At 32.4% G+C, this 22,557-nt stretch overlaps 1 protein-coding gene across 1 annotated transcript; it reads right to left on the reverse strand.

The window, feature by feature from the left end:
* Positions 1–9,517: 9,517 nt before the first annotated feature.
* Positions 9,518–11,943, reverse strand: LOC123703284 (lipase 3-like). The gene has a single exon (XM_045651236.1). It carries the CDS (start codon positions 11,906–11,908, stop codon positions 10,652–10,654), a length of 1,257 nt encoding a protein of 418 aa, XP_045507192.1. The 5' UTR covers positions 11,909–11,943; the 3' UTR covers positions 9,518–10,651.
* Positions 11,944–22,557: the final 10,614 nt, after the last annotated feature.

The following is a 22,557-nucleotide window of genomic DNA, read 5'->3' on the forward strand; positions in this document are numbered from 1 at the left end:
CAACAATATTAAATCAAAACTCACGACTCTCTCCACTCTCTCCACTCCTCGGCCATACTGACAATCGTACGTCCTCGTACGTCCCTTCTTGTTTTACAACACTACGGTATTTCATCCCGGGATTAGACAACTATACCGCTCGGTCATACTGACCTTACAGAACACCAACAACATCCACATAACAAAATGAAGGCTCAACTACCGTGGACTGCAACCCAGATAGCACGCACAATTCCTGCAATGAAATCATTACCGGTACAATAATCCACGTTACAAACTTTTACTTTACACAAGTTATCTCCGATACAGTCATACTTGCGTCCTCGTACGCCATAATATCTCACACTACATTACTACGATAATTCATTTTCATTTAATTTTTTTTTTTGGTCAAAATAACATCCATCCTGCCTCAGCCTACACTGACCTTACAGGGTTTCCACACTGCCCTGATCCTACTGACCGGTCAGAACACACATGTACTATCCTGGACCTCATGCCAGATAGCATATCACTTTCTTCTAATAAACGACATTACCGTAGTAATATTGGAATATTACGTAAATGTGTGTTGTGTGGACACAACACACATTTACTTCGTACAGCGTACGAGTAAACAGATGTCAGTATGCTACTGGTCAACTATGAAAACTGAAAACAGAGTGTTGCCGCAGCAAATAAGTAAAACGGTACGCGACCGTATCCTCAACGTTTGCGCTGCGTCATCGTGGCATCGCGTCATCGACCCGTACCATTGGCCGCTTGATGATGCTACGTTGTTCCATATGCTACGCAACCGCTGCGCCGTACTGTTAACTGCCTCGTTTCTAAACGCTGTGTCGTAAAACGCTCTCTGTAATTTAGCTAATTAAAATCAATCTGACATTACCTGTCGTTAATTATGACCATTGACTATAGCGCAAAAATTACAATATCTTTAAAAGTTTAAAACGTAAATTCGTAACTTAACCGCAAAAAAAAACACAAAATTTCGACTAACTCAAAAAGTGGCAAAAGCTTGTTCTCAAACTTAATGATTTACTTGAATTTAATGTAATCATGTGGTTAAAATGTCTTAACGGTATGTTAACTTTTGAAAACTCAACTTAAAACAATTGATAAGTGTAGGCTTAAACTCATCTGTGAATCTCATATCGAACGGTAAAAGGGCTGAGCTAAATTTTAGTTTCTACGTAATAAGAATGTACTGCTCAACAACTACTGTACAACTACCTAATTGATGTATTCAGTTGATGTCAAACTGCAGCTAGTCACAAAAACTATTATCAAGGAATTACATTAAATGCACACAATGTAAATCGATTATACTATCGAATACTCCACGTTTAGGATTTGCGTTCTTATATTTTGAAGCTACAAAATAACCTTCAGAAAACCTGGATGGATTTTTTTTTCTTTTCTCTATTCAATTAAACAGACATTATATTCTGACGACAGTATGTAAACTGTAAATGCGCCATTAACCTTGAGATTATTTTCAGTTATTTTTATTAAACTATCGTAATATTGAACGGACCCTAACGTTGATGGGATAGTTAAGTTTTTTTTTCTTTTTCTTTTTTTTATTTTAAGGCAATCAAATTACACACTAAAACCAAATCTAGACCCGTACTCCAATCATAAAATCTTACGCCAAATGTTTATTTGAACACACGCTAATTATCTGTGACATTGTATTATGAACTGCCTAAATAGGGACTTAATAAATTCTCTAAGTAAAAATTCAAAACTAAATGCCTCGATTTACCGATCAAACAAAATCTGCCACATTTCATAAAACTGCATATTGTAAAAACTGTATACTGTGAATTGTTCACGACTTAATATTTTTTTTATAAAGAAATGACCTCAAATATCACCCTACGAAAAGTTTATTAAACCTCTAAGCACTAGTTAACGCATTGCTTTTCGTTTTTAATCGAATGGCAATAAGGCTGTCTTTGTGTAGCAATTAATTGCTATTTGTCAAGGGTCTACATAAAAACTAACGCAGGTAGTTCAAGAAATGAATGCGGGTAGTCAAGAAACTAACGCGGGTAGTTAAGAAACTAATTTAAAAGTAATTCGCATACTGTTTTTTGTTCCGATACACGGACAAGTGAATGTTTATTGTTTACGTCGATTGAAGTATCTGGATGCAGTGTACAAATTATTGTGCTTTCCTTCTTTAGTGGTAGCTCACAAAATAACAAACATTAAAGCAATTCGTTACTTAATTTATCTTGAAGGCAGTGCTGACGCCGTTAAGTATTTTTTAAAATAACGTGGATTACCTACTAAAGTAAACCCGTCCCTGAATAGTGAAATAGGTACTGATAATTTATCACTGCGTAACTAAGATGGGCTGAATGTAATGGAATAAGTTTTAACTAACTACAAAACTGTAAAGCAATATCGCACGACCTAATAATAACAACACTGCGTAGATAAATTTTAACAAATGTAATGCAATAAGATTTAACTAAACACTGGTCTTGTAGGTTACAACTTTTAACAAAATCTGTACGGCCTGTAAATCAGCGCTGTTTTTATGCAGCATTTAGCTGAGTCTGTGATGATTTTCCTTAATTAATTTTAAGATAAATTTTGTAATTAATGTTTTTGGCAGTAAATTTCTTTTTCTTTCAAATAAGTTACTACATTTTAAAAACCTTCCTTTCTTTATCTAATTGCACACTCAAAGTGAAATGTTATCCACTGACCGATTTCTTACAAGAGAACATCAGAAACATAGTAATAAAAATAGTACGACTGACCAGATTCACCAGCACTTAGCCTCATACATGTGCCGAGTGGCAGCTGCCAACGCGTCGTTTCGTTACACCATAACCCTCCTCTGCCATGAACCACACGGCTTGTAGGCGCACCGCCCGCGCCACTGCTACTGCGATAACGCTGTGATGCCAGACTTGTGAAGTCATGATGAAGCGCTGCTCTCGATGATACGGGGTCCGACGCGGTGGTGCGAGCGGCAGTGGCATCCGCGCAGCGCGAGGCGAAGTCGCCACCCTGCCCGCACATAACGTGCTCTCCCTTTGTCACCTGCTGCTCAGTGACACGTATGCTCGTAGATCTGTAGGATGCCTCTTCCCGTTGAAACTGGATCGAAGTGCCACGTGGTTGCGGCATTTTGTCTTTTAATCAGCGCACGCATTAATTGTATCCAGGTTATCGCCACGTGTTTTCTCATTTGCTCGATTTCATCCCAATTCTGATATCGGCGAAAGGTGTAGAATGTGAATCTATTTTCAGGCTGTGGGCGTTGCGTTGGGTAATCGAGCAAAGAAACACCTCAAACTCAAACATTTCTTTATTTACCACCGATTCGGAAAGCAGTATCTACAGAGAAGAACCGGCAAGAAACTCCATAGTTGCTCTTTTTAATCATGTCAGTTTTACAATACAGTCATTTCTAATACAATCACTTGGTATTACAATTATGACCACTAATAAAATAAATATCACAAATAAGTTATAGTAAGCTCGTAATAGATGTGCACTCGGCCACGGTCGGCGAACGAATGACCCGAGTCGTGCGCGCGCTGCTTTTTATAGGTTCGCCGTTCGTTATTTTTTAAAGCTTCGACGGTGGCGCCGTCAAATACATAAATACGATAATAATTATTATAATAAATATTATATATATATAATTTACATCATATTTTCTTCATAACTCTGTAATGAAACTCTGAAAATAAAGAAACTGTTTTGGGCTGCTTACAGTTATGCAATCTTACAGAGAAATTTGTTATATTTTCTATTTTTCTTAAGTATTTATTATGATAATGTAAACAGAATTTGGGGTAACTTCTGAGTACTTTTTTATTGCCATTACAAAACAGGTGCATATTTTATATCTATACCATCTCAAATAAGTTTTCTGAGAATGGCTATGACAAATAACTTGAAATGTAAAAACAATTTTGCAATAAGAAATTCCGATGTAACACCGACTGTTGAAAGAGCTGAATTGTGCAGGCGGTGGGTGTAATATAATAATATAATATAATAATAATTGTTTGTCACCGCTCCATCACTTGCAGTCATGATGCGCCTAAATACCGAGCTTTCAGTTTGTACTGTTCTAGAACTATTGCAGTAACCTTCGAAACGTGTTCTTTTTTGTACATCACGTTTAGAATGTGTGTTGTTTGCGTACCTATTAGTTTTGTATATTTTATAGCATTATAATAAATATTTTCTACAATTTTATTGAAAAAATCAATTTAATTACGCTACGAGTTACATGACTTTTTGCTACGACAGGTGGTCCTTGCATCAGAGCGGTGATCCAAATATCTGAAAATTTATCCAGTATGTAGTTTTATCACACACATTAAAATCTTGTTCTTAATTTAAAATTTATTAAATTACCTCCATAAATATCTGGGCCATGAAGTAACACTACCAATAATAGTCAATATTAATTTCGTCGAGATAAAAATACAATGTTTGTCAATAACTTATAACGTCGTTTGATAATCCGTGTCGTTCCGACTGACGCAACATATACGGGTTGCGTAAAAGGCTTTTTAGCATGCCGTCCGCGGAGCTTTCTCGGCAAACATCGCATTCGAGTTTCGTAGCACCCGCATGCATTTGTTTCTCACTGTTGGACAATATGTGAGACCGTGAAATCGACCGGTATTTGTCACAGCAGTGTAACAGTGACGAATCGGGAAAGACGTAACCGAGTCTTGATACCGTTGGAGATTTTGGAACTAACGGTTCCCCATTTATCAAATGTTTTCCTTTGAACTGTTTTGTTAAGCAAAAATGCGATATTTAACAACAAGAGCATTCTGTACTGTATTGTACTGCATCTGTTGGTCAGCGGTGTACAAAGAAGTAATGACATCAGAGGGAAATAATAAGATTTGATTAGTCACTATGTTACACGTAAATTCAGGGAAGTTTACTGTAAAAGCTCTATATTATTTATTTTAAAATCCGTGACATACGATATTATCATTAATTATTATTTATCATAATGCTCTTACGACTTAAATGTAACATTACATAAAGCGTTTCTTTTCTTTCCTTAATTTGTGAATTGAAACAAAAGTAAATGATATGTACATAAACGTTAACATTAGCCATTAGGACATATCACACAGAAATAAACAGTCATGCTTATCGTATTATAATACTTCTCGCGAAATCAAGTGCTAGACTTCAATAAAAATCTAATTTCTAACTAATCACAATCTATCGTTCTTACACATCATTCGGTATCATTTAGGAGGTTATGCGCATAAAATTTAATAGCAAAGTTATAAAAGATTTCAAGCATTTATTCTAAGGTGTCAGTTGTATTGTGTATTTTGTAGGCATCATGAGTGAGAGTTATGTAAGGTGATGATGGGTCGTCGTGACGAGGACAGATTCCGACAAGCGGTCGCCGACCTCGACCATTTTGGCAATTTCAATAGGGCCATTTGTTACATACGATATAAATATCATTATTTTCCTTTAAATTAAAAGCTAATTTCTTATAATTTATCTCGGTTTTCTAGTTTGCTCTTGCTATACGGACTCGATGTACAGAGTGTAGCATGCATAAGACGCAAAAGTGTAGCTAGGATAATTTTATTCATATCTAGGTTAACACATTTAATATTTTATCATATCATTAAAATGAAATTATCCGGGTATTTGAGATAAGTATTTTTAATTCTGCTTTCAGTGCAAACTTTTCACTGCATTTATGATGTTGGAAATCTTATTAATTTAGACAACTTATTTGTTATTTGTCGTTTATCTTATAAGAAAAATTTATCATTTCAATGTTTATAGTAAAAAAAATTGGTTGTCTGTAAAGTCAGTTTACTGACGATAGTTGAACGTGACAACGTCCAATTGTGCTTCTTTGTCGTTCATTCCGCGCTCTCGCTCGCACTTCAAGCCTTACATGGAACGCCTCAGAGCGAGGTAACGCCGCATGAGTCATGTTTTTTTGTGCGTGCAGGCGGCTCTATCGAATTATAAGACGTTGTCACGTCAAAACGTGTCGTGCAATAGAGCATGCGATATAATGTCGTATTATTATCGTGCAATCTAAAAAGCTTATAAGAATACTTTCATAGTGTTTCCGTGGGCGAGATACTATCAGCACTATACTATGCTGTATTGAATAGGTACATAGTTTTGGCATCTATTCGGAATCACAATAAGATGGCTCATCTCATTGCGTAAGCGTGAATTCAAACGTGTAAGAATTTGAGGTTGCTTTTGCCAATTTGGAATAGGATAGATGGTATTGATATGATTGGAGATAAGAGGAGGAAGGTGTGGGAATATATCATGGACTCCAACCTTTCTTTATATTTATAGGTACATATTATTAATCTTAATTTTTGTGTGTGATTGAAAACACTCGATTCACATTACGATTTAGTTACATATTATTCTCTTATAAAGGTAACCGTAAATTAAGACACTTAAGTTTCTAAAACTTCAAATGCACTGCACTAGTATATAATTTTCGCGTGTTTTCAAACGGATATAAGACATAATTCACTTTCACGTTTCTCTTGTATTTGAATAAACTGCTCATAATCATTCTGATTGCGGCTCAAGTGCGTTTGTTAGTGCATTCACGAATTTTTGGCAAGATTTGACTGTTTAAGTGAGAGCAGCACTAAAACAACAACTTTTTATTATTGTTTAACGTAAAGACATACGTCTAACGTTTATGCGTTTGTGTTACGTAAGTAATGTTTGATTAGGATTATATATATTATGGCTTGGTATCTGAGTATAAATGGCAATAAAATATATTTGAATACCTATTAAATTTTTTTGACTTGCTAATGTTGACAGAAAAAAAAATTTGTTTGGCATTTAAATATTATAATAAGCAACCTTTCATTTCTTAATTAAATATAATTACATTGTTTCTCTTATTATTTTGATTATATTTACTCTGAACATTTAATAACCTAGTGAAAATAACAATAATATTAATTATCTAAGACTAGTGAAAGAATACTTTAATCGTGTATGTTTCTTATATTTATATGCTAATTAAGTTTTCTCACATTGAAGTGAATGAGAAATTAAACGCTATTGTTACGTATAAAAATAGAGAAAAACACACATACTTACTTCACTGTGATTAGTTTTTAAGGATGTATTATTTTATGAAAAAAGTTTCATTGAAATAAAAAATATAATATTAACGTACATTTTATTTTCAAAATTTAAAATTTATTTTAATTTCTACATCGCTTGTAAGTACAGTCCATCTTTTCTATTTTATTGATTTTAGTAAATAATAACTAAGAGGCCGCTCGTAAATACTCCTCAATTATTTGAAAGTCGTTCTTTGCTAAAATGTATTGTATTGTATAACAAATTTCTTATTTCAGCACACACAATAAAGCAAACTGCACACCTGAACCACAGTTGCCTGAACACTACATAATATATATACGTCACTAAAATGTTGTATGTTCCAATTTCCCACAAATCCTTGCACATAATAGAAAACAAAGGACCCCTCAAACAGTTCACAGAACCACCGTTAGAAGGTCAAGTGCAGACAATATGTGTCGAAGACAATATCGATACATATTGTTACGCGAAGCACACGCTTCCGTTACACTAGTCTCATATACTTATGACATTTTTACCCATAGGACGTGTAAGTGGAACATTCACACCATAACCTGGATACGCCGAGTATGGTTTTCGAAAGCATATTATTTTAAGATTTAATTGGGCTATTCGTTCTATTGAACTATAACTACATTTATTGTATATTATGTGCTTCAATTTTGGCACTATATCTTAGTAACATAAAGATTATTGGCGACAAGTTAGTATATATACGTGTCCAGGACATAGGGAAACCGAAATTCTCTATGTAGAGCTTCCAAGACATGCCCTTCAAAGTTTTTATTGCTTCTGAATTTGTAGGTGAAAAATGGACAGATGAATTTTCACCATGCGCTGGATTGTCTTCTTCTTTACAACAATAGTTGAACCGAATAATATTTTTTTGTTTGTTATAAATACAAAATTATAAGCTTATTATCTTATGGCCTTCGTAGCCCAGTATTGTTGCGCATTAGTATTTTGAAATAAATAAAACTATTGTAAGCAACTTTAAAATATTGTGCATTCCTGTTAACGTATTAGGTACATGCGCGTGCCTTTTTACAAGAATTAATTAATGTAAATAATTGAATCAAGATCATGCGTTGTTTAATAAACCTTGATATTGATTTTTGAGGACTTTATAAATCATAATAATGAAAAAGTGGAACAGTTATATATTATTGTTATTACCTACTACATTACGTCTGTCTGTCAAGGTCGTTTTTCTTACAAATGGCATGTGATTTCAAGTTCCTAATGATTTTATGCTAATTTTGTAAAATGTGACCTATTATAATCCTCTGACAAAATTAATAACATATTTTTATGTTACATTTATTGTTTAATTATGCAGTTGCAGGGATGATAAATATGCAGGATCTTTATCCGTACATAATAGGAAATAACAATAAAGAAGGAACATAATAATAATATATCTATTGTAGCTTTAAGGACTCTTTGTGTTTTGATAATAGTGCATTACTCAACTACGATTATAATTAAGTTTAGATAGTTTAAACAGACAAAGACTGATGATAGACATCCACGAAACGTAGATTATGTAGAGACCAAATCATCTTGAATATTAAATTAAAGTTTTTATAATAATATTATAATAAAAAGCTTATAAAAAGGACTAACTACGTACACATTCAAATGTCAGATGCGTGCCGACCGCAGAGCCTCATTTAAAATAGTCTACGAGGAATAAAATTAAGGAACGTTCAATGTTATTTAAATATTAATGCTCATTTTGAATTTTATAAAGGTGCGATACCATTTTAATTCAAAATGTGATGCCGGGTTCCGTTAACTCATAGATATTCAGAATGTATTTCATATAAGTTGAGAATTTTCCATTAATATTTTAAGTTGAAGCCAATATCAATAGGTACCTACCTACTTATTTTATAGAACATGTCTAGATGCTCGTAAAAGTTTTCATTTTAATAAGTTTTACAGTCACGCTTAGTCACAATAATCAATTCACAAGCGAATAATTACCGGTCCTGCTACACGTAACGAAGGTGGAATGCATGAAGGAAGTAGACTTTTAGTTGGTATTTAGTCTCAGTCAAACTATGTATTAAGTAAAATATCTTATAATTAAAAATTTCCTGTAATTGATTGTCATTCTCATTCTCGGCTTGACTGTTTTTTATGATATAATCTTTCGGTAGTTATGTAATTCTGAGAATAGGTTGTAAACAATTTTTTACTACCAAATGGTAGAACAACGCTTGCCGGGGCTGAATAAAACCTATATATTTAAGACCAGTTTCTGACCTTGGAGATCTCTTAAAGGTATTATATTTTAAAGATCCTAATGTTTAAAACGACTTGTTAGCCAATTGAATTAAAACGCATAGGTAAATAGCCCAAGTGAACATACTCATAAATTTTAACATTCATTTAATTTGATTACAATTTTAAATGCTTCGATATAAATCGATACAGTTACTAGGAACAATGCAGACTGCAAAGGAACGTCATGCGTAGAATTTTAAAGAGATATTTGCCAATAAAATGCATAAATTGGCTACACGGCTTCTATTTGTAAATTACATTGTTTTGTAGGCTCTGTAATATCTATAAATAAACTAAGGAAAGCGACACAGTCAAAGGTTTTAATCGATATAATTGTTCCAGTATTAAAGTAATTAATACTGGAACAATATAATAAAGTAATTAAATACAGTATTCGGTATTAAAATAATTTGTAAAATAATATAAAATTTTCTTCTATTTTCTTATTCTTTGCCCGCTTTATCTATGAGAACTCTATATTATGCTATATACTACTCTATATTACCCTTCTGGATAAAATATATAAGGCTGGACCGATTTCATTGAAATTTGTAGTGTGTCTTTATATAGGTAGATTCAAGAATATGAATGGAATTCAAGATTTACAATTAAAACGAGAGCGAAATCACGGCCAAAGGTAAAAAGGTATTATTTAGATTTATAGAGTCATTTTTATCCTTACTTTTTCACATTAGTAAATTGCAATCTCCAGACTAATGTCCTTACAAAAATATGAAATCAATGGAATTCTCTATAGTTTATATTTTTGCTCTTTTTTATTTTCAAATTAATTCAATTATTTTCAAGAAATTAAAAACTTTTAACGGATTTGAAACGCGATTTATTCATTTTATTACTTATCCCGAAGTTTCGAGCACTTATCAGCGAGCGTATTTGGTAAACAAGGTAAAATTATTATTCCATCAAAATAATGAATATTATCATTATTCACTAATAAAAAAATCTCGTTTCTCCACGACTGTCCTTATTATGTAAGTATTTTTCCGCCTTGGAATAAGAAAAACATTTAATTTACATTTGTTCGTGATCTTTAAGGTTACCTAAAGACTTTGGTAGGTATTATAATTTTTCTGGTTTAATGTTTCGGTCTTGAATCAATTAAATGACTCAAGTTAACACTCCATGCCAATTCCGGGTTTCAACCGGGAATTTCTATTAGCTGTAGATACTCGTATCCATATTTAATTATGTCTCGTCTATTTTATCTCATATCATCATAGACTTTAAAATAACCGAGTATTTTGTCGAATACATACTTTGGTGCATTGATACCCCAAACGTGGTTATTATGGCTCCAGCTGGGATCTGGCACTACATATTCTTCCACTAAATTCGGTAGTCTAGAACTCAGCTCGTTTATATCTGCCAGCGATGATAGCCAGTCGCTTTTACCGCACACGAGTAGCACGGGTGAAGTAACTAGAGTAATATTGTACTCTGGTGGTTTCTCAGCTCCATATCTCTCAATATTACCTTCTTTTCCTTCGTCGTAACGTTGAAACTTTTTTGAGTGTATAAGTTGTCCAAAATGAGCCAAGGTTTTAGCGGAACCGCCGACCAGCAAATGACCAAATGCCACGGATATTGTTCTCGGCGATATACTTGCATGCTTGTAACCGGTTGCCACTGTTAAACCAATTCCGCAAATCGGTTCTGGAGCAATTTGGCACAATTTCTCTAGAATGAAATGCAAGATCTGCTGCTTAGCGAAAAGTTCTCTGAAGCCCAAATCGTCCAATAAGGTTTTAAATAATTTTGTCTGTGGAGCGAGTAATTTTGGTATTGGACTTTGTAAATATTTCAGCCACGCGACTGGAGCAAGGTGAACGGATAAATGAACTTTATTATTGTACTCAGGTCGCAGTGATCCCATTACGAAGAAATCCGTAGTACCTTGGGAATGTCCTATGTAATAAACTTTTGGTTTGTCCGTTTTATTTATTACAAAATCGATAATAGCTGGCAAATCGAAATTTCCATGCTCATCAAAAGAATAATTCCAAAATTCGGGGTCAGTGTCAGGGTTCAATGAAATGTGACTGCGTGAATATGTATTCCCTCTGTGGTTCGCAGCCCACACGTCGTAACAATTATTAGCTAAAATGTATCCCAATCCTAGTTTAGGGCCCGCAAAAATCCATGTATCTGAACTATCATACACTCCATGCAATAATATAACTGGGTATCCTTTTGCAGTATCACACTTTGAGAATATCCGAAATACTTTAAGGTTATATCCATCTTCGGTTGTAACGGTATGCTCCTCTGTAGGATAATCATATTTATGAGTTAGCTCAGTAAAGTTAAGGTATGTATCTTCATCGTAACCGAAAGCTTTCTTTAGAAGACGGCTCTCAGGAAGTGCGTATGATAATATTCTTCCTCTCTTTGAAGCAGATACTTGAGGAGAAAGAATTATATAATGTAAACAAAACAAAACCACCACTAAATTATACATTTTCCTTTGTTGTTAATGAATTCCTACCAGACTTAAGGTTAATATTGTTATGATTTAATTGTAAAACAGTTGCTCAGTTTTATAATATCAGAATGACCTTAGTGTTAAGGCCTTAAGAATATACGGGAAGTATCATTATTGTACAAAAATATGTAAAACACGTCATCAATAGTGATAATTTTGGCGGAAAATTATACCATTTATTTGTCAGACTCATCATAACATGTATGTTTCTAAATTCATTAATAGTGGTGCAAAACAATGAGCTTGTAAATAACAAAAATAAAATATTATTATGAGATGTGAAAATTACCTTCGATTGAATGGGTTTCAAATAAGGACGCATCCATAGAGCTAAAAGGTTTATTTATAGTTTTTATTGTCAGTTTCATACAGTATCTCAAAGTAAATATCATACTCTATAGAGTACTTAATAAATTTAACAAAAAGTGCTCTACCTTTATGTTTGTTGAAAGAATCCATCCAGTTATTTACAATTTTATAATCACAGATTGCATCAAATGATGTCATCGTTACGACTAGAATGTGTATAGCATTTAGCAGAACAAAGCCATGGAAACCATTGCAGTACATGTTTGAATTTATTTTTTGTAGTGAAACTTCTTTAGGCGCGTTGAGAGTAAAATTTCAAAGTCACGTCATGGCAATACCGTGATGTCATGGAGTAAGGCGACTTTAGTATCTTTTAATCTTGCCAAAGAAGTTTAACTTCTGTCACGTGTGCTCGGCACACACGCTCTTTTATATATGTGACATGAATTGAGAGCTTTTAGTTGCGGCAGCGGAAGAACAAGACCGCTTAAGGAGTCAGATTATAAATGACTTGTAAATATTATTTATAGCCTTATAATATAACTGCATAATTATATATTCTACATATTATATAGAGCGACATTTCCTCTCCCTCCTATTTGTCATTCAAATGCAACAATGTGAAATATTATATTAGTTGACGTTTGTATTAATTATTATAAGAGGACTGGTGGTTATTCTACTCTTCTTAATTTGAATTTTATTGTAGTGAAAAATTTCAGAGCGTAATTGGATTTATTCTTGATTTCTGCAGTGCCGGTGTAAGGGCCACTGACACCCCGGGCGAAAATTTTGTGGCGCCCACTTGAGGTTGTTCTGAAGGTTTGCACCAGGAGAGGCAACTTCAGACCTTGGCGCCTCCCAGAATTTGTCGCCCTGGGCCATCGCCCCCTCTCGCCCCCCCCCAAACGCCGGCACTGGATTTCTGTGAAATTAATTTTGTTTAAAACCAATCAACTGATTGATCATTTAATTAAATGGTTACAAAATATTATTTTTAAGGCAGCACACACTTAGAAATCTATACAGTATAAACGTAGTGCTGTAGTACATTAGTTCTTGCATTTCCGCCTAAAAACAATACTTAATGCTGCCATTGAGATTTTGAATGTTAAATAATTTAATATTACAATGCCGATAAACATAGATAAATAAGATTAACATGTAAAATAACGTTTTCAGAACCTACATGAAGTTTACCTTTAGTTTTAAAAATATCGATTTTATTTCGGTCCGATAAATAAAAATCTACATAATAACTGTTCAATGTCAGGGGCTGTTTATTAACATAAATGGTTAAATGATAAAAGAATCCTTTTAAAGGGCAACTTTTGAAGGTTTTACATACCTTGACCTTCGCGTAAGATCGCCGACTAGCCAAGGCAATGCAGACAACTTTAAAGCTCCGATGAAGTCTATGGCAGCAATGTAATTGGCCATTAGTAAGCCGCTTTTTTGATCGTTTTTTGTATGTTTTTTTTATTATTTAATTGCATTTTATTATTTTATATTTTTTAATTTAGATGTATTCTGTAGTTATGTACCTGTATTAATAAGCTATAGAATGTATCAATTCCTATCAGAATTTTAAACTAACATCAAAAGTTGCGACATTCCTTGATAGTGGGAGATGTACCCGTAACGATATTTAGGATTGAGTAAAGTTGAAATTCATTCAGTTGATTACATTATTTACGTGTTATAGACATACATCCGCACATAAAGTTTGCTGTGCGGGTCAGTTATACATATATAAAAATATACTCTTATTTATATGTGTAAAATAACTATAAAGTAGGTAGATATTTTACTATGGGAATCAGGATATGCAATCCTTATGCATTATATTATAACTACTAAGTCTGCAAACGAGAGAATCGCAGACAGTTTCCATATTTGTCACATGCAATTATAATTTCCGTAATAATGCATCTTGTCTAGTCCTTTAAAGGTTTTTACTTACCATAATAGCAAAATGACTTTCAACAAAATGAATGGATTATATTAATATTTATCTAGTTCCGCTGTTACATTAAAAATATATTGGTATGTACTTATTACGAAATATTTTATACATTCGATCTAAACGGTACGTTTTTTATATATATTTATTTAATAGTTAAACCATTGAAGAGGTTTATTAATAATAAATTGCAGAGATTTAATTATTTCAATCGGAGTATACAGGGTTACTTGTAAAACACCAGCAACCTCGCAGGACAAGATAGCTAACATCATAAGTAACAACATTTGTTCTACGACTTTTGATAATTTGTTAGATTTTATTTTCATACAAAAATAAATATTCATTTCATTTTCCATCTGAATATTATAAACTCTACGCGCATCACAAAAATTACGTAAACAAGAAGCGAACGAGAAGGGGAAGGGGGCGTCGCGTCGCGTCGTCCTTTCGATAATGAATTATATAGACTTACAAATGTTAGGAGAGTACAATAAAAGCTTAAAAAATCATTTAAAAATAATTTATTGCGTTATGCCAAAAGTCGTAGAACAAATGTTGTTACTTATGATGTTAGCTATCTTGTCCTGCGAGGTTGCTGGTGTTTTACAACCAAACAAAGTTAATTAGCAGCAATAGCATACAATTTGTGTAATTAATTACATTTAAATATTAATATATTATAATTATAATTCTATCCTTTTAAGCATAATAGTAACACGACCACCTTCTGAATATAAAGCTTCACACATCGTCGACCTCAGGCGATATTGCCAAGTTCCTATAATGCAAATCCGGAACTGCCTTGCAAATATCCATATCAACTGAAAACAAGTTTATGCCTAGTAAAAATACAACTTTTTGTACTGTGTACAAGGTGAAAAAGTTCCTTTACACTTTTTCTTGTATTCGATAATAATATATTTTAAAATATGTCTATTATTGTTTTTATCAGTTTATTTTTGGTATAGAATGATTTTCAAAAAGAAATGAAACTTTTTAATATATTAAAACATATTCATTATTAACTGCATGCTAACTGCTTAGGGATAATTCTTCAGGATGTGTTAATGCGGATTCGCGGATTCTACGACAGTCGACAATCTCGTTACCTCGCGATAATTCTTTCGACGATTGAAGCCATTGATGTGGATATTGTGCGTAAAATTAAAAAGTCAATTTGTTTTTTGCACCTTGCTTTCAATCCTCAGGATCCAGTCTCGAATTCTCGACAATTGGGTTAAACTGCATCATAGAGCTATCACTGTTCCCTTTTAATAATAATTTATTGATATAATAACTATCGTTATTTTAATGAAATTGCTTGTTTTATGACGATGAACTGTTAAATAAATTATAATTGTAGAATTTAATTACATCACAGCTTAAACTAACCGTTGTAGGAACTTACCTGAGACCTAAAGTTCGATGGCCTGTGACATCTACCAGCCATAGTACCTTTAGCCTCAAGAGAGCATGCATTTACATACTTAAAGTTTATATTGTCGTTAATTATAGATTTGCCTTGTTTATTGTAAGTTAGGTATAGTCAAAAGGAATTTGTCCCTTTTCGAAAAGCTAGGCCTAGGCTTACTGGTCTCCTAACTTCTGATATCTGAGCCGTAACGTCCGCGTCGGTGAAGCCTACGTGCAGTATATTTTTCCCAAACATTTTACACAACGTAATTAAATCTTTATGAAATACAAACACATCTTTTATGTGTATTGATATATTAACATAATAGAATTTATTCCACATATTTCCTTTGTGTTCTGAAGGAAAAACCAGTGTCACTAACCATGTCGTCAAGTAGAACGTTGCACAATGAAAAATACTTATTATGAGATAAATTCCATTTGTGTTTCGCTACCACTTGATCATTATAATGCTTTCTGTACATAACTCTACTTAACTAATATTCCTCATTATATTGGTAAAGTATATCATCGCTCGTTATAAATAACTTAACAGGAATACACATAAACTTAGATACTTATTACCTTCATACTTTTGAAACTTTTTAACAAACGTTTACGCATTATATTTTCGTAAACATACATTAGTCACGCATACATGAAAAGTTGCCTAGTATGCTGCAGTACATAGAGAGTAGAGTAGAGTAGATATACTATATCGAAATTGCATAGACGAATACAAATTTCAAAATTGCTACGGTAATTAAAGGAATACTTAAAAATCACTCAATATCGGACATTCCATGTTCTAATCGCAGAGATCTTACCGGTCGCTAACCTTTAGCACACATAGCACATTACAGCGACCTTTCTAGCGCTCATCTTCGCTAAATGTCAGACTATTATGCAATTATTTCGACTGTAACGACTTTTTGTCGCAACACTTTTTATAGAAATGCTTATTTAAATATAGTTAAGAATGAATATTTAATGTACTCAAGTATGAGTTTTGTGTTGCTAATTTTAAAATTATTATGATTAAGGTTTACACATATGATAATAAATGGTATGGTATCCAAAATTCACTCAATTTAACAGTGTTAACTGCAATTTATGTTTTTTTAATATGCCTTATAGAATTGATCTCTGCATAACCCGTTAACGGTTTAACCATATTTTAAAACGAGGATTTCATTTTGTTTTATTGTATTTTTTATTTTAAAAGTTTTAAAGTGAACAGATATGGGAATATAATTAGAACAAACACATTTATCTATTTATAAAAAAATAAAACAATAAATAAAGACGAGTCGTATTATTTTACTATCAATTTAATTCAGGCAACTTAAACGTTTGGAAGGATGTAACCACGAACATTTTGGTGCGCAACGACTCTTGCGCATACCAAGCGTCAAGTACCGTTCGTATTGATAAATGATGTATTTCATTCGCCGATTACTTCCTTTATTATTTAAATTATTTAATGAAACGTCAATTTATTTACTGGAGAAATAATTGCGATGTTCTTTATAATGATGACGGGCTAAATAGTTTTCCTTAAAAATGATTGACCTATTAAGTCTCCTTCATTGAAGGTATTATATAAATAGCCTTTGTTAAATTATAGGTATTGTTCAAAACAATTAATAATTAACTATATAGTGTGATCTATGCTTCTTTAACTGTTTTGAAACCGTTTTTATAAGGGTTAAGGGTGTAAGAATTAGCTCCATTGAAAAGTGAATTGGGTCAATAATTTTCACTACTAAATACTTTTGAGGTCTCAATATAAAACCCTTCTCTGTATTTGAACAGATCATAAGAGAAATAATACCAGTTCTTACAGACTTGATTCATGAATACCTACCTATTGTATCTTTGGAAATAATAAATTATACATGTTCTGATATTCTGGATAGATATGATTTAACTTTATATTCTCGTAGGCAACTGGAAAATATCTTGGTTTTTCCAATTCCATACTAGATCTTAACAATATATACATGTACCTGCAATACATACAAAATAAATATAGCGATTAACAATTTATATGCATTTAATATGACATGATTTTCAATTTAACATTAATTAAAATGAAATAAAACTTAAATCACAAAACTTGTTTTAGATTGAATGTTAAATAATAATTACTTTTTCAAAACAAGGTTTCCCCCCGCGGCTTCACCCGCGCAGTCAAAGAAAAACCCGCATAGTTCCCGTTCCCGTGGTATTTACGGGATTGCGTCATTTTCCCGGGATAAAAAGTAGCCTATGTCCTTTCTCGGGTATCGAAATATTAATACCAAATTTCATGAAAATTGGTTCAGTAGTTTAGGCGTGATTGAGTAACAGACAGACAGACAGAGTTACTTTCGCATTTATAATATTAAGTATGGATGTATAGACACAGGTTGGTATAATACCTGTAATTGTATAGCCTTAATTGTTTTATTTTTAAATATAGATAAGTAAGTGGTCGTCTTAGGTTAAGGTTGCATCTGGCTGAGCTTATAAGGAGATATTCAAGAGAATTTACGCAAGGTTCGATTCGTTTACATAATCTCGATGATGTTTACGTAATTACATGTCATGAATATGCGACGTTTTGTAGAGCATTATACAGAGAATCTGAATATTTTCCTTTTTATGGACTTATAAGTGCCATTTAATTTAGTTACCTTTTTAGCTAGAGATGATATCGTGATTTACCAACGAACTATAATTAGTCTATGTAATATCTCACATACTTTTTATTGTTAATTAAGTACCTACCTACTTGTGATCAATTGACATTGTTTTAGAAAAAAATAAAGATTATATATAGGCTTTGTAATATAATAATAACATCTACTACAGTCATCTTTATCAAGCTAAGTGCCTTATATGCGGTTATTTGTTTAAATTAGGAAACTATAAAGGTCATTGAAAAGTTGACATTAAAACAATTGACATAGGGATAGTCATCTTCATCTTTAAGCAGATAATAGGACACTTTAATAAACTAACCAATTTATTTCTCATGTTCTACATATTCTTAAACTAAGACTAAAAAAAATATCTGTTTATTTATGCACGCAACGCAGATAGGTTTTGAACCAACTTTCTAAGAAAATTTGTGTATCCCTGTCTTGAATGTGGGAAACACAATCGCGATGTCCCGGAACGGAAACACACCTTCGTTGTGTTGTGTTTGTTACATATGGTCGCGGTGATCATTTACCATCAGATGACGCAAGAGCACTGTTGCCTCCTCATCCATTAAAAAGAAAAAACTTCTTACATGATTATACATATGTTACATGAATTCGGAAGCATATCCCATAACCTCAAATTAAGATAAGTTCAGTATCTTTTTAACGTTTGTTTATACCATTATATGCATAGTTTATGAATTATTTAGGTATTTAAAGAGATATACGTAAATAATGATTACAAACTATGAAGATAATGCTTGAGTAATTAGATACTTATTTAGATTTTCACACACCGCACGGGCAAGATTATAAAATTGTATTCATCATTTGGAAACTATATACTTAAAAACTGATTCGATCTAAACATTTTAATTCATAGTTACACGAGTGTACATTTGCAAATAAGCTAGTCATATTAACTTCCTGTGCCAAGAGAAATATTTAACCATTATCACATAGTTATCCATGTCAAGAGGTTAAACTTGTCTAACAGGTAGAAATTAGCTTCTGAATAATGTTGTAATCTCTATTATCAACAAAGAGACTTAGTGGGTCAAACGCATAACCATTCTTTTTGGGTTAGCGGTTTATAAACGTATAAAATAGTAAAACATTGCCGCCTGCAGGCTGTCTTCCGCATACTGTGAATATTTAGTGTCGCCGCAGTGAGACAAACATCGGTGATAAATTGCGTGTCAAAGATTATGTTGTATCAATTATCACGTTTATGCCAGATATTTGAAGCCTCCACTTTTGTGATATTTATATTTAGAAGAACAATACATACTCTGTTAAAAAATCAGTCACAGAAAACGAACGTTAAAGTACGTTGTATGTAGTAGAAGAGCAGCTTTTAAATCTGTTAAAATATTCTTTGACTTCTAAATTAAATCAATCGTATTTATTAGAAAACAAATACTAGACTAATTTAAAGCAGTATAGACTCTAGTATATTCGACTAAATTGAGCGTTTACAACGGAAGTTCCGAAACTACTGAAGAAAGGTCAAGCGTAGAACCGATCGTTTTGAAGTGATCGTCTAGCACGTGCTCCGCAACTTCCTGAGTTTCTATTGAAAAACATTATTAATTATATTAGTGGAGCATTGTGCGCTATTTCAAACGAAGATTGTAAATATATCATCTTTTCCCGTTTGTACATATGCTTTTTGTGCCACTGAGTGTAATTGAAATTTGGAAACTCGTATATTTTACATAGAACTAGGGAATGCTGTATGTTTTTGTTATCGGCTCCTTTCCATGATATTATGGCTGTACCTAACACTTTGTCTCTAGTGAAGCGCTACATTTGGTTAAAACTAAAGTAAAGCAATATGCAATTTTATACTACATTAATACAAACACTTGATACATTGCTACAATTTCATTAATGTCGCATCTGACCAAAGTAATCTATATCACGTCGCAAACTAGTAGACCTTCAGGACGGGCGTGGACGGTTGACGACTCCACGACTCATTCGGACCCTGTCCCAAATACCTGCAGTAATTTTATTCAACTATCTGTACCATTGATTGTATGGAATTACACTATTATTACTGCTTTTGCATAATGACATCGAGTCCGTTTATCGTAGTCAATTTGCTCATATGTTTACGCAGGCGACGTAAATTCAAAACATCATTTAATTCGATTTTTTTTTCCTTTGAAATAGTCAAGTTTCTATAAAATGTGGTTGCCAATAAAAAATATAAGAAATAAATAACTAATGTTATTTTTTCCATTAATCATTATTGAAATATTTAATTGACGTATGTATGTCGTTTGTTGAAAAAAAAACTTAATTATAATTAATTATAAAGACATGCGACATATTTTTTACATGCTTAGAAGTTAGAAGGCTAACGAGAAGACTTTCTGAATGAGATAAAAATATTCCTACTATGAATAAATTTAAGATGTTCTACGAAATTATGCTGCCTCCAGAATAAAATTTTCGGGTCATCGATTCTTGATTTATCATACCTTATAATACAAAGCTAATATCTAACGTATTTTCCTCGATGGGCTTGACGGAATTTGTGCTCTCATATCGCCTCTCGTTACATCCATTATAATCTTAATTGAAATTTGATATTTTATTTTCCCATGAAGAAAATTTCCATTCTAACAATTTTATGCACACTTTACCTAGGTACCAAATTGCATATTATTATTCCTATTTGCATATTGTTTAACTTATTAATGAATCTATGTTACACTTTCCTATGAATGAAAACAAAATCGATCGTTGATCTGCGCGCATCGCGTGTCGTCACATATGAAGTGGCTATCGCTTCAGAATGATCACATTAAGTGCATGAATGTTCCAATAATTACCTTAATTGTTATGTAATTTGCTCAAGGCGCGGATTTCTCTAAAATAACACTTTTGATACGTTATTTTGATTCATTTTTCACACTTGTTCTGTTTGTAGATGTTAATTTTTAAGAATGTTTTGATTCTTAACAGGTAGCTTTATGTGTTAGAATATAGTGAATCGATATCAATATATTATTTATAATATTAAATTCAATATCAACAGGTGACATTTTGTAATACAGAAGTTAAGAATGTAATAATAATCTTATTGATTCTATGGAATCTGAGTAGATATCAAACTGTGATTTATTATATTATGATTGTTAGCTACAATAATTGACATTTTGTAATGTTTAATTATTATGAAAATGTGTTAACGCAATCCTTAATTTAATTTTCGACGAACGATTAATAAATTATTTCTAATTTCAATACTAAAGAATTACTAATTTCTTTATAGAATATTAAGGGTAAATATTAATCTAATTCGTTATAATGTATTTCGGGGAAAACTATTACAAGTGTTTCTCAAACATTGAGAAAAATTACAGTTTGTGAAATTATTTGAATTTTTTTTAGATCTAGATCCTAGACATTGTTCAGGAAGAATTAAAGGAATATTTTATTTGATATCAACATTTTGGTTAATTTATTGACATTAATTAGATTTCTATACACGAATATTATCAATATTGTGAGGATATTATATTATACGACACACGTAACAAACTGGTAAGAGGCAGCATTGGTGAAACAGTAAATTATGCGAGGTCTTGAACTTTGTTTAAATGTATGTTAATTAAAGAAGATTTCATATTCTCTACAATTTGACATTTGAGATTTATATTGAAGCTAACGTTATATTATTAGATTATTTTTTAAAATCTAATGATTTTAATATGCTGGTATTTAGAGGTCGAGAGGGAATATTTATTATCGTTAGTTTTGTGTTCTTTATTGTTTGTATTCGATTAACTTGCTACAGTTTCGGTTTAGTGAAAATCATTTTAAAAGTAGATCTAAAAGAAAACTATATTTTCTAATCAAATAAACATTACGTACCTAGTTGAATAGATATAACAAATAGGTACAAGAGTATATAAAAATATCTTACAAAGATCGCATATCACAAAAAGCGTCACACAACCTCTAAACACCACTTTTTGTGCTAAGCACATTTTTTCCCAGTCATTATAATAATATTAATTACAATCTTATCCATCGAACCTTCGTTAGGCGTTCTTCCTTTTAAGATGTTGGCATACAAGGTGAATTGAGGGTCAATGATTAAATCCATATAAGATGACTTGATTTCAGAATATTTACAGCTCTTTTTTGGAAGATGCACTGTCTGCAGTTTATTTATTGGGCAGGTCTGTCAATGTATGATAAAGCCTTGTATGAAATTGATGACATGTCTT

The sequence above is a fragment of the Colias croceus genome, chromosome 2, assembly GCF_905220415.1.
Source record: "Colias croceus chromosome 2, ilColCroc2.1".
Taxonomy (NCBI): domain Eukaryota; kingdom Metazoa; phylum Arthropoda; class Insecta; order Lepidoptera; family Pieridae; genus Colias; species Colias croceus.